The 14,840-nt window shown below is 39.3% G+C and overlaps 1 protein-coding gene across 1 annotated transcript in view; it reads right to left on the reverse strand.

The window, feature by feature from the left end:
* The window catches only part of LOC126106344 (uncharacterized), a 261,730-nt gene that overhangs the window by 196,466 nt on the left and 50,424 nt on the right, over nucleotides 1–14,840 (reverse strand). Inside the window, exon 7 of the mRNA XM_049912595.1 lies at nucleotides 6,632–6,813. Within this exon, the coding sequence (XP_049768552.1) occupies nucleotides 6,632–6,813 (182 nt within the window). The remainder of the gene's footprint in view (nucleotides 1–6,631; nucleotides 6,814–14,840) is intronic.

Below are 14,840 nucleotides of genomic sequence, written 5' to 3' on the forward strand. Positions count from 1 at the left end.
TTTTTATACGGTAAAATTACAAATTTCATGATATCTTGCAAAAATCAATGATTTCACGTTGTTCTCTAAAAATTGTTAATTTCATCTTATTGTTGATATTATCGTTATCACAAAATTTTCCTGTCGCTATGTCTAGATCTAGTATCCAATGTGTAGTAGATTTATACACAATACAGCTTGAAACCAGCTATATTAAGTGTAGATTTAGAACCCAATGGGGAGCAGATCTATACCAAATATAGCTAATGCCAAGGAATTAATTTTGAAGTATTTTGTATAGATGTGGATTGTCAACATTGCATGCTCTTTCAGACATACAATTAAGAAAGAACAAAGCCTCAACGTAAATGGATCCTAGATTCTCATGCTGCAGTGAACAACTGTTGCTAGTAACAAGAGGGGATTCACAGTGATAATTACCAGGAAAATGCTCTTAGATGTTGGCTCAACTTCAGTCTCCCACCAGCAACAGTGGGTGAATCTTTAACAATGCCAGCCACTCATGCTGGTGAAACATCAGAAGAATCATTACACAAATGTTGGCTGCAGAACCCAAGACAGGAGACAATATGCAATATGCCAACAAGTAGCCATGAAAGCCTCAATAATTATGTGCACAATTCAAAATTGAAAAACAGTCATCAACTAATATTCTATGACATCAAACTGGCCACTGTAAAGCAATCAGTTTTGTTCCTTCTGTGCACAGGCAGCACTGAGGGTTGCACATATACAGGCATACAATTTACTTGAGAACAGGGTACTGGTTATTATGTAGTGTTTGCATTATCAAATATGGGAATCAAAATAAAAGAGAGAGAATACAACACAGTATATTTCTTTTAAGGAGATATCAGCAGAATTCCCATGGCTAATGTCCCCATAGAGGCAAATAACTTTCATCAGAGTATTGTATAAACTGTTTCTACTATACTGTAGGGTACTTTGAAATTTAACACTACTTAGTCATAAGAAGCTACATAAAATTTCCTTTACTATCCTTACTTATCAGGTTTTCCATCATGCGCATATGAACGAACAATTTCTGACCCACTGTCATCCACCATCACAAATAACCATAATTTGGTGACAGCAGCCGAGGAACAAGGGGAACATATGATAAAAATCAAGTTTTAGGAAAGACAAATACACAAGGAAAAGAAAAGAACTGTAGAAATTGAAATAACTTTCAATTTTATTATAAATACAATATAACTGAAATAAAAACTCAATATCACATATTTCCACTGCATTACAAATAACTGATTCTTTGTAATACAATTTTCAACAAAAATTTCAGTACAGTTTCTGACCTAGAATTGTATGTTCATGTAAACCACATTTAGAGATGGTGGCTATGGAATACAGATTACAACTGCTGTCAAGTAGAGACATGTTATGTCATGCACATAAAGACGGCATAATCAACACATTTGAGAAACCATCATTTAAAAGTTCACAAACATCTGCAGAAATGTTGTCAGTCACTAAAACCCATCTGAAAAAAATTACGGCTCTTGTAGTCTAGAATGGTAAGATACATGTACATACCTCAAAATAATGTAATTGCTGAAAAAGAAACAATATAACCAAGGGTAACAGGTATGCATGTTGAAATCAAGAAGAATTTTTTGGCCTGCTGTGTGTCTCTCCTGATTCAGGGTATGGACAAATATTTCCTTCAGTTCAGTCATAAAAACTGTTGTCACCTGAGTATGGATATAAATACGAGAGAGATTTGTTACATATGATCCTATTGGAGATGGTAAGCTCTAGCATTTCTCTCACCTCTCACTCGACTTTCGTGGTCAGTTATAGGAGGATTAGATTAGATTTTCCTTTTGTTCCATAGTGAGCAGATCCTTAAGGATTTAGAACATGTCACAAAACAGCAGTACATAAGACATACATAGTGTGTGTGTGTGTAAGGGGGAGAGAGAGAGAGAGAGAGAGAGAGAGAGAGAGAGAGAGAGAGAGAGAGAGAGAGAGAGGTCCTTACCACATATACTAACCACAATGGTCCTCATGGATGTGGAATAAGTCAAAACACTTATTACAGGTATAGAATTTCATTTAAGAGGTAATAACAAACTTGTTATGAAACATGAAACTAACAATATACTGAGATGTACATGATTATTCTTAGGCTATTGTACTCATCCATCATCATACAGAAAACTGCTTTACAACACTTAATTACACTAATAACTTTAATGTGTTGAAGATATACAGATGTCAGATTTTATGTAATACTAATGTTAATTGAAATTGATAATAATATACACAAATTAATTGATTTTACTATGAAACTCATCAATGAAGTAGAAGAGTTGGCCACCAATAAATCCTCAAGTTGCCTCTTAAACTGAATTTTATTGGTAGTTTAACTTTTTATGGCTGTTGGAACGTTATTGAAAGCGTGTTTTCCTAAATAATGGACATTTTTCTGCACCAAAGGAACTTTAAATCATTGTGAATGTTATTCTTATACCCAGTATTGATTCTGTGAACTGAGCAGCTGGTCTGAAGAGGAGATATATTATGCCATATTATTATTGTTATTATTATTATTATTATTATTATTATTATCATAACAAATTCATTTATAGGGTAAAAACTCTGCCTGAAATAAAAAAACGAAGTACTCATACAAATTTACAAAGAAGTTGGCAGTTTGAGCACACTTATCAGCATGACATAGCACCCATGTGGCCAGGATGCATGATCTGATTTGGCTGTGAAGGTTGTCATAAAGCCATTATATTCTCTGCTGATACAAGATGGCCTGCAACCATTGTAACTGGTCGTTGATATCCTGGATATTGGCTCTGGGCCAGAGTTGACATCTGAGCTGGTCTTACACATGTTCTATCAGAGGACAGATCTGGGGATCTTGCTGGCCACAGAAGCACTTCAACATCATGCAGACACGTGTTGAGTGTGGATGAGCATTGTCCTCTTGAAAAATGGCACCATGATGCCGTCACACAAGAGGTAACTCATAATGCGCATGACATACCATTCTGGCATTCTGGCCTGAGCTGCCAGAGCTATCGGTCATGTGTGTTTGAGGTGTGCTTGCTTGTGTGAATCAATTGTGTATGTTTCTCTTTCTCTGATAAAGGCTGTGCCTGAAAGCTTATGAGTAAGTGTCTTTTAATTGTGTGTGTCTGCAGCTTAACATGTCATGTTTACAGTAAGTAGCAGTCTATCTTTTCCCACATTCTTGACATAGCATTTCGTATCAGAGTTCCCTCACTCACTACCAGCCATGAGCTGAAGTCATACCCAATAGCTTCTTCCACTCCAGGAGCAATGCTGCTGTGCCCCTTAGACGCACTGGAGGAATGGGACATCTCCCCAGATCTCCTTAGGTCGTCGCCACACAGAGCAACGGTGATCGTCTGGGATAGTGCAGAGCCGTGATTCATCACTTAACATAGTGTAATGACATTCATCAGCAGTCCATGACTCCCAGTCACTACACCACTCCAAATACAGTGGTTTCCACTGTGGTGTTAACTGCAGCCTACACATGGGACAGTAATTCCCTACTCCAGCTGTTGCTAGTCTCCATATGACACAGAATTTCACAGGGACACCATTATTTTTAGTCAAACAACAGGTGTAGATGTGAAGAGCTCACAGTATGCTTGGTGCATAGTATAGTGATCTTCCTACGTGTGTTCAGACTGGGTCATCCAGAACATTCACAACAAGTACACCTGCATTCTTGTTCCCATGCAGTGCATCATTGGCTACAGTCGTATCTAAAAGCTCCACAAAATTGTACGTCACAATTTGACCAGCCATTTAAATAGGGATTGACAGTGAGATCCCTTCCAAACTCTGTCAGGTGCCATAACACTGACTCACATGAGTACATGGCATCTCTGGTCCTTTACAACAGTCATTCAGTTTCTGATGCTATTCATGCCTCTTACATACTCTACTGGACCTGGTAATGACACAAAACATGAACAACACTAACACACACTAGTGGCCCTCTTACCTGTCACAGATAATGGCAACTGTAATCACTTACATACCACTGATGTTGGGTACACATATGAAATTACATTGACTTCAGACCATGCCACTGTGGTGCTTCACTTTTAGATTGGGAAGCAGTAGATAGTATCCCCAGTTCTTTGAAGAGGCCTCTACCTAGTGTTATCGAGTTCACACTACAAATAATTCACGTGGACTCACAAGGGGAGGCCACGACATCGGGATCACAGATTTACTTCAAGCTTTGTACGCCTTCAGTAGGCCATTAAAACAACATAACGTACAAGTAGCAAGGTGCACTACTCTAGCGATTCCAAGAAAATCACAAGAGAAATTTTGTGCATCTGTTATGTGCCTTATGCATCTGTGTGTAAGCACCAAACACCCAAGTTCATGGTGGTCAAGTAATTAGTGTTCGAACTTCGTAAGATGAACATGTAGGAAGTGACAGTTCGACTCCTGCTCAAACATAATTATTAATCTTTTTTTCCCCTTATCACAGGTCATATTATTTAATTTCTATGAAATTTCAGTTATAGTACAATGAAAACAACGTGTGTATTTGTATCAAGTTTCAATTTATGTTTTCCATGTCTGTACGACAAATACCATCCTGCAACGTGTGATGTTAAGGGCACATCCTATGAGTAATTGTACATTATTACTCTTGTGGTCTGGCACATTGTCTTACTATATTAATGATTGTGAATAACATCATTTACATCATTATTTATCAAGGTTTGAGTTGGGCTTTCCAAGTCTGTCCCTCATCCCTGGAAATTTAATTACTAATTGTAAATAGTCAAATCACATATGAAATTAACTACTTCATGAAAATGCATGTGGTTTTTTTTTATTACATTACCTCTGAAATGTCATATAAATTAAATAATGTGACCAGTGAGGAAAAAAGAATGTAGATTGAAAATTAGAAGGTAGCTGGATTCAAACCACCTCCTTGTCTATGACCCACTTGCCCACAGTGACTGCTTACAATTGGCAACTTTTCACAGATATGTAAGTTACATAATAGACGTGTAAACTTTTCTTGTGCTTTTCTCAGAATTGCCAGAGTATTGCATCTTACTGCTTGCTCATTATGTTAGTTTAATGACCTACTAAAGATGTTCAAAGTTAGAAGTATATCTGTGATCCCCATGTCACAGCCTCCCTTGTCAGAAAACTTAAGCTTGGCTTGATGAGTTATTCCAAAAATGATCCCATAACACATTATGAAGTGAATGTAAGTGAAGTATGCTAGCTTTTTTATTTTTACATCATAAAGATGTAGTGCATCTTGAACTACCAGTTGGATGACTATGCAGCATTTGTTTACTGCTTCTCATGTCAAGTAACAATCAGCTATTTTTCCCTCATCTTCCTTTCCATCTCTCAAATTAAGCAATACTATGTAAAGGAGTTTTTGCAGATCAGACATGGGTGTGTGCTTTGCCATCACAGACTTCTTTGTTCATTCCGTGCAAAATTGGCTTCAAGGTTTGTTTAACCATGCCTGAAACTTCTTCCTGGTAATGTAAGACAGAGCTGAATCCAGCCACAAAGAAATTTAATGAACAACATCTGTACTGTACATAAGAGCACAGACAGATAGCATGGGAAAGCTTCTGAATATGTAGAAGATATAAACTGTGCACACACTAATAACAAAAGTTAAACCGGAAACTGTCATATATGATACACAGTATCCATTAGACACAGTGGCACTGAGAAAAAATTAAAAATGTTAAAACTAGACAAGGTTCTGAGGCCTGATGGGATCCATGTCAGATTTTATATAGAATTTGCAAGTGAGTTAGCTCCCATTTTAAACATAATATACTGTAATTCACTTGAACTGAAAACAGTGCCCAGTAATTGGAGAAAAAGTGCACATCACAACTGTCTACAAGAAGGGTAACAGACATCATCCAAAATACTACTGTCCTATCACATTAACATCCTTTATTTTTAGATTTCTAAAATGTATTCTGAGCTCAAATCAAATGAGGTATCTTGCACCCCAACACTATAATTCCATTCAGCTATTCTTGCAAGTTCTTTGCTGTCTCTGACAAAATTACAATGTTATCAGCAAACCTCAATGATTTTATTTCTTCTCCCTCAACTTTAATTCCCTTTTGAATTTTTGACACCATTTCCTTTACCGTTTGCTTCATGTACACACTGAATGGCATTGGGGATAGGCTACAACCCTGTCTCACTCACTCATCAACTACTGCCTCCCTTTCACAGGATGCGACTCTTATAACTGTAGTATGGTTTCTGTAAAAGCTATTTATAACCATTTGCTTTCTGTATTTCATCCCTGCTACCTTAAAAAATATGAAGAGTTAAGAGCAGGGAGACAAGTTGCAATGACAATTTGATAATGCATTACTACCTGTCAAAACAATTTCCACATAGTGATCAGAAAGGTGACATAACAAGAAATACAGTGTCAACATCTTTATGATCATTGGCACCATTAATCACAAATGAACATTATACAACATTTAGTTCTGTTAGACTGTAATGGATCCCTTTTTATAGTCTGTAATATTGTTTTGTTCATTATACAAGAGCTATATGGTGAGGAATGTCACTCGGAAATAACACGTACTTCTCTGGATCGGGGTTCTGCAATATCCGTAAAACGTACAGAGAGAACTGCTCCCACCACAGTTCGACACCTGGCAGCAGGCCAACATAGGCTCGATAAGCATCAGCACCGGCAGATGCGAGCGTCGGGCTGTCGAGAGATGACAACAACATCTCAACAATCTTTGCACTGCTTTCTGAAACCTGAAAGATAAGATGCACATTTATAACAGTTTAACAGGTTATTACTTTATCAATTCAATGCAAATAAAATATTAATACCCAAAAGGTATGCTACAAAATATACACATCAAAAAACTTTTGCATCACCTTGGTTCTGAGAGTTCCTAACCGGTACAGAAAATTTGAACAGAGATTAACAAAAACATCATTTCTGCCCTTTTTATTGCTCATGAAACTCACGTATTGCATGTTGTACCAGCATACAGAGAGATCTTCAGTGATGGTAGTCCAGATTGCTATACACACCGGTACGTCTAGTACACAGTAGCACGTCCTCTTGCATTGATGCATGCCTGTATTCGTCGTGGCATACTATCCACAAGTTCATCAAGGCACTGTTGGTCCAGACTGTCCCACTCCTCAACAGTGATTCAGCATAGATCCCTCAGAGTGGTTGGTGGGTCACATCATCCCTAAACAGCCCTTTTCAATCTATCCCAGGCATGTTCTATAGGGTTCATGTCTGGAGACATGTCTGTGAGACAATCACCGGTGAATGTGGGGCCATCTCCCACAGTACAATACTTCAGAAGCACTCACACCCAGATGACAGTGTCTCATCGTTCACCCGCTATATCAGTAACATTGCACAGCTTTGGCAAATTCATAAGTCTGTCAGTTGTTCCCCCCCTCCCCCCCCCCCCCCCCACCCCCATGAACCATGGACCTTGCCGTTGGTGGGGAGGCTTGCGTGCCTCAGCGATACAGATGGCCGTACCATAGGTGCAACCACAACGGAGGAGTATCTGTTGAGAGGCCAGACAAACATGTGGTTCCTGAAGAGGGGCAGCAGCCTTTTCAGTAGTTGCAGGGGCAACAGTCTGGATGATTGACTGATCTGGCCTTGTAACACTAACCAAAAAGGCCTTGCTGTGCTGGTACTGCGAACGGCTGAAAGCAAGGGGAAACTACAGCCATAATTTTTCCCGAGGACATGCAGCTTTACTGTATGATTAAATGATGATGGCGTCCTCTTGGGTAAAATATTCCGGAGGTAAAATAGTCCCCCATTCGGATCTCCGGGCGGGGACTACTCAAGAGGACGTCATTATCAGGAGAAAGAAAACTGGCGTTCTACGGATCAGAGTGTGGAATGTCAGATCCCTTAATCGGGCAGGTAGGTTAGAAAATTTAAAAAGGGAAATGGATAGGTTAAAGTTAGATATAGTGGGAATTAGTGAAGTTCGGTGGCAGGAGGAACAAGACTTTTGGTCAGGTGATTACAGGATTATAAATACAAAATCCAATAGAGGTAATGCAGGAGTAGGTTTAATAATGAATAAAAAAATAGGAGTGCAGGTTAGCTACTACAAACAGTGAACGCATTATTGTGGCCAAGATAGACACAAAGCCCATGCCTACTACAGTAGTACAAGTTTATATGCTCTGCAGATGATGAAGAAATTGATGAAATGTATGACGAGATAAACGAAATTATTCAGGTAGTGAAGGGAGATGAAAATTTAATAGTCATGGGTGACTGGAATTCGTCAGTAGGAAAAGGGAGAGAAGGAAACATAGTAGGTGAATATGGATTGGGGGGAAGAAATGAAAGAGGAAGCCGCCTTGTAGAATTTTGCACAGAGCATAACTTAATCATAGCTAACACTCGGTTCAAGAATCATAAAAGAAGGTTGTATACCTGGAAGAATCCTGGAGATACTAAAAGGTATCAGATAGATTATATAATGGTAAGACAGAGATTTAGGAACCAGGTTTTAAATTGTAAGACATTTCCAGGGGCAGATGTGGGCTCTGACCACAATCTCTTGGTTATGAACTGCAGATTGAAACTGAAGAAACTGCAAAAAGGTGGAAATTTAAGGAGAAGGGACCTGGATAAACTGAAAGAATGAGGGGTTGTAGAGAATTTCAGGGAGAGCATAAGGGAACAATTGACAGGAATGGGGGAAAGAAATACAGTAGAAGAAGAATGGGTAACTTTGAGGGATGAAGTAGTAAAAGCAGCAGACGATCAAGTAGGTAAAAAGACGAGGGCTAATAGAAATCCTTGGGTAACAGAAGAAATATTGAATTTAATTGATGAAAGGAGAAAATATAAAAATGCAGTAAATGAAGCAGGCAAAAAGGAATACAAACGTCTCAAAAATGATATCGACAGGAAGTGCAAAATGGATAAGCAGGGATGGCTAGAGGACAAATGTAAGGATGTAGAGGCTTGTCTCACTAGGGGTAAGATAGATGCAGCCTACAGGAAAATTAAAGAGACCTTTGGAGAGAAGAGAACCACTTGTATGAATATCAAGAGCTCAGATGGCAATCCAGTTCTAAGCAAAGAAGGGAAGGCAGAAAGGTGGAAGGAGTATATAGAGGGTTTATACAAGGGCGATGTACTTGAGGACAATATTATGGAAATGGAAGATGGTGTAGATGAAGATGAAATGGGAGATACGATACTGCGTGAAGAGTTTGACAGAGCACTGAAAGACCTGAGTCGAAACAAGGCCCCGGGAGTAGACAACAATCCATTAGAACTACTGACAGCCTTGGGAGAGCCAGTCCTGACAAAACTCTACCATCTGGTGAGGAAGATGTATGAGACAGGTGAAATACCCTCAGACTTCAAGAAGAATATAATAATTCCAATCCCAAAGAAAGCAGGTGTTGACAGATTTGAAAATTACCGAACTATCAGTTTAATAAGTCACAGCTGCAAAATACTAACGCGAATTCTTTACAGACGAATGGAAAAACTGGTAGAAGCGGACGTCGGGAAAGATCAGTTTGGATTCCGTAGAAATATTGGAACACGTGAGGCAATACTAACCTTATGACTTATATCTTAGAAAAAAGATTAAGAAAAGGCAAACCTACGTTTCTAGCATTTGTAGACTTAGAGAAAGCTTTTGACAATGTTAACTGGAATACTCTCTTCCACATTCTAAAGGTGGCAAGGGTAAAATACAGGGAGCGAAAGGCTATTTACAATTTGTACAGAAACCAGATGGCAGTTATAAGAGTCGAAGGGCATGAAAGGGAAGCAGTGGTTGGGAAAGGAGTGAGACAGTTTTGTAGCCTATCCCCGATGTTATTCAATCTGTATATTGAGCAAGCAGTAAAGGAAACAAAAGAAAAATTCGGAGTAGGTATTAAAATTCATGGAGAAGAAGTAAAAACTTTGAGGTTCGCCGATGACATTGTAATTCTGTCAGAGACAGCAAAGGACTTGGAAGAACAGTTGAATGGAATGGACAGTGTCTTGAAAGGAGGATATAAGATGAACATCAACAAAAGTAAAACAAGGATAATGGAATGTAGTCGAATTAAGTCGGGTGATGCTGAGGGAATTAGATTAGGAAATGAGACACTTAAAGTAGTAAAGGAGTTTTGCTATTTAGGGAGTAAAATAACTGATGACGGTCAAAGTAGAGAGGATATAAAATGTAGACTGGCAATGGCAAGGAAATCGTTTCTGAAGAAGAGAAATTTGTTAACATCGAGTATAGATTTAAGTGTCAGGAAGTCGTTTCTGAAAGTATTTGTATGGAGTGTAGCCATGTATGGAAGTGAAACATGGACGATAACTAGTATGGACAAGAAGAGAATAGAAGCTTTCGAAATGTGGTGCTACAGAAGCATGCTGAAGATAAGGTGGGTAGATCACGTAACTAATGAGGAGGTATTGAATAGGATTGGGGAGAAGAGAAGTTTGTGGCACAACTTGACTAGAAGAAGGGATCGGTTGATAGGACATGTTTTGAGGCATCAAGGGATCACAAATTTAGCATTGGAGGGGAGCGTGGAGGGTAAAAATCGTAGAGGGAGACCAAGAGATGAATACACTAAGCAGATTCAGAAGGATGTAGGTTGCAGTAGGTACTGGGAGATGAAGAAGCTTGCACAGGATAGAGTAGCATGGAGAGCTGCATCAAACCAGTCTCAGGACTGAAGACCACAACAACAACAACATCAATTGTTTTCATGACCATCTTTTGTCAGAACAGCCTTGTTCTCACAGTTGTCACTACCAGTGTCCATCGTATGCTTTAATTCTATCTTGATTCAAGAGACCAATCATTGGAGTGATACAGCAGAGTGTTCTTGCCTAGAATGACATCCTTCCACTCACAGTAGCCAATCTAATTTACACATAAATTCCAGTAAGGTTCCCCATGTCTATTGCCAACTGACCTCAGTTCATGTTAATGAAATGTTACACAGTTGAAGTTTATGCTTATATGTTTGTTCACTCTTTACCTTCATATTAGTTAATAAATCTCTTGGTGATACCAACAGTCTCCGTTAATAATTTTTCAATGACACCCATTTTCATTCCCTACAATGTCATTTGTTTTGTTGTGGGTTTCAAGGAACTAAATTAATGTTATGTCAAATTAGCCAACTCAGGGCTGATCCACACTGGGGCTACTAGTCAGATTTCCTTGTGCTATTGATAGATATGGCACCTCTCGGGTTTGGTGGTTACGACATTTTAGTCATTTGGCAGACGGAGAACTGCTGCTACCATAGGCTAGTTTGTAACAGCACCCTTCCAAACGCAGTCGTCTGTGTTGTAGTGCAACGGTAGCTTATGCGTGGGATGGTAATTCCCTAGTACAGCTGCTGCTAGTCTCCAAATGACACAGAATTTTGCAAGGAGTCCATTATTTGTTCTCAAATGGCAGGCACAGATGGGGAGGGGCTACATTACACTCGGTGCACAATGCAGTCATTTTCTCTTGTGGTGGTGAGATGCGGTCAACCAGAACATTCGCAACGAGTATGCCTGCCCACACATTTGCGTGGAGTTTGTCGTTGAGCCACAGTCACATTTAAATGCCTCACAAATCTACATATTTGAAAATCTGGCCAGTCAATCAAATGGTGACTGAGGTCCCATAAAAACTCTGTCAGGTGGCGGTAACAGTGTATCACACAAGTATGCAGCATCTGTGTGTCCTTCACGATGGTCACTCGACATCTGACACTGTTCACACCCATTATATACCCTACCAGGCATGGTAACAATGCCAAATGTGAACAATACTAGTGCAATCTAGTGGCCATCCTACCTGTTAGAGAGAGCTGCGACTCTAAATCATTTATATGCCCTCTGATGGTGTGTATTTGAATAAAGTTACATTGACATCTCACCATGTCTTCTAGGCACTTCGCTTTTTTTGTCAGGCAGTGTATTAATTTTAGAGACTACTTATCAGAAACCAGTAACAAAATATTTTTTTAAACAGTGCTGAACAGCTTCAATGTATTTAAAGAACAACATCATAAAACCACCAAAGGATGTTGTAATGAGCAACCAACAAAGTTGCTCAAGATCACCTTAAAGACACACATAGCTTTATACCCTTGACATAAAGTACGTAATGAGCGCTGATCACAATTATACAGGATGATTCAGCTGCCCCTACTGACATCATTTTATGCAACCCACAATGTTACTTCTGGCCTTCAAAAACCGTGCACGAGGTTTTCATACTTTCTCAGTCACTATGCACAAACAATCAGTCCTACAGAAAAAATGAATGGGAAATTTTGGTAGCAAATTTAATGTAGTTAAATTTTGTACTATGATATTTTTTCCCTGGTGGCCACGGTTTTTTAGTTATTCGAGAAAAATGTATGAAAGTGACCTTGAAACACTCCTCCTCCCTCTAATCCCCCCCCCCCCCCCCCCTCCTGCCCACCTTGCTTATCCCGCCAGTCAGGATTTTTTTTGACCACACAAACTATTTCCAATATTTTACCTTTCTGGGTCACTGTTGATTGGGGAATTATGCTATCAGCATAATAGGCTATTTCATAAACATTATTAATTTAAATGTAACCATGAGGGTAATGAAAGAAAAACACCTTTTGTAAATTATGTTGACAATTAGGTCCAAACTTAACCTTTACAAACACAATAGATTCATAGTCAGAAGGCCTGATAAATACAGTGATGTAACTGTTTATTTTACGCTGTTAAAATTCACAAAATTGTTAGGTAAAATTTACACCAACATAAATTTTACAGTCTGTAATTGCTCAACTACGCTGGCTGTTTAACAAAGCCAGTCATGACCAAAACAGGTCAAATTTGGTCTAGGGGTAGCGTCTTTGATTCATAATCAAAACGTCTTCGGTCCCGGGTTCAATCCCCGCCATTGCCTAAATTTTGATAAATAGTCAGCATTGGCGGCCGAAGACTTCCGGCATAAGAAATCAGCCTCATTCTGCCAACGGCCATGTCAAAGAGGGTGGAGGAGCGGATAGAGGTTCAGGGCACTATCTTGTCCTAGGGGTGGGAAAGTGCCCCTAAAGGCAGAAGAATCAGCAATGATCAACGACATGAGGATGCAGAAGGCAATGGAAACCACTGCATTAAAGACACGTAACGTGTATCCACAGGACATGTGGCCTGTATTTGAAGAAGTGTCATGATGATCTCTCCATTGGCAAAAGATTCCAGAATAGTCCCCCATTTGGATCTCCAGGAGGGGACTGCCAAGGGGGAGGTTACCATGAGAAAAAGATTGAATAATCAACTAAAGGATAACGTTCTACAAGTCGGGGCGTGGAATGTCAGAAGCTTGAACGTGGTAGGGAAACTAGAAAATCTGAAAAGGGAAATTCAAAGGCTCAATCTAGATATAGTAGGGGTCAGTGAAGTGAAGTGGAAGGAAGACAAGGATTTCTGGTCAGATGAATATCGGATAATATCAACAGCAGCAGATAATGGTATAACAGGTGTAGGATTTGTTATGAATAGGAAGGTAGGGCAGAGGTTGTGTTACTGTGAACAGTTTAGTGACCGGGTTGTTCTTATCAGAATCGACAGCAGACCAACACCGACAATGATAGTTCAGGTATACATGCTGATGTCGCAAGCTGAAGATGAACAGATAGAGAAAGTGTATGAGGATATTGAAAGGGTAATGCAGTATGTAAAGGGGGATGAAAATCTAATAGTCATGGGCGACTGGAATGCAGTTGTAGGGGAAGGAGTAGAAGAAAAGGTTACAGGAGAATATGGGCTTGGGACAAGGAATGAAAGAGAAGAAAGACTAATTGAGTTCTGTAACAAGTTTCAGCTAGTAATAGCGAATACCGTGTTCAAGAATCACAAGAGGAGTAGGTATACTTGGAAAAGACCGGGAGATACGGGAAGATTTCAATTAGATTACATCATGGTCAGACAGAGATTCCGAAATCAGATACTGGATTGTAAGGCGTACCCAGGAGTAGATATAGACTCAGTTCACAATATAGTAGTGATGAAGAGTAGGCTGAAGTTCAAGACATTAGTCAGGAAGAATCAGTACACAAAGAAGTGGGATACTGAAGTACTAAGGAATGACGAGATACGTTTGAAGTTCTCTAACGCTGTAGATACAGCAATAAGGAATAGCGCAGTAGGCAGTACAGCTGAAGAAGAATGGACATCTCTAAAAAGGGCCATCACAGAAGTTGGGAAGGAAAACATAGGTACAAAGAAGGTAGCTGCGAAGAAACTGTGGGTAACAGAAGAAATACTTCAGTTGATTGAAGAAAGAAGGAAGTACAAACATGTTCCGGGAAAATCAGGAATACAGAAATACAAGTCGCTGAGGAATGAAATAAATAGGAAGTGCAGGGAAGCTAAGATGAAATGGCTGCAGGAAAAATGTGAAGACATCGAAAAAGATACGATTGTCGGAAGGACAGACTCAGCATACAGGAAAGTCAAAACAACCTTTGGTGACATTAAAAGCAACGGTGGTAACATTAAGAGTGCAATGGGAATTCCACTGTTCAATGCAGAGGAGAGAGCAGATACGTGGAAAGAATACATTGAAAGCCTCTATGAGGGTGAAGATTTGTCTGATGTGATAGAAGAAGAAACAGGAGCCGATTTAGAAGAGATAGGGGATCCAGTATTAGAATCGGAATTTAAAAGAGCTTTGGAGGACTTATGGTCAAATAAGGCAGAAGGGATAGATAACATTCCATCAGAATTTCTAAAATCATTGGGGGAAGTGGCAACAAAA

This window comes from Schistocerca cancellata, chromosome 10 (genome assembly GCF_023864275.1).
Source record: "Schistocerca cancellata isolate TAMUIC-IGC-003103 chromosome 10, iqSchCanc2.1, whole genome shotgun sequence".
NCBI classification, from domain to species: Eukaryota; Metazoa; Arthropoda; class Insecta; order Orthoptera; family Acrididae; genus Schistocerca; species Schistocerca cancellata.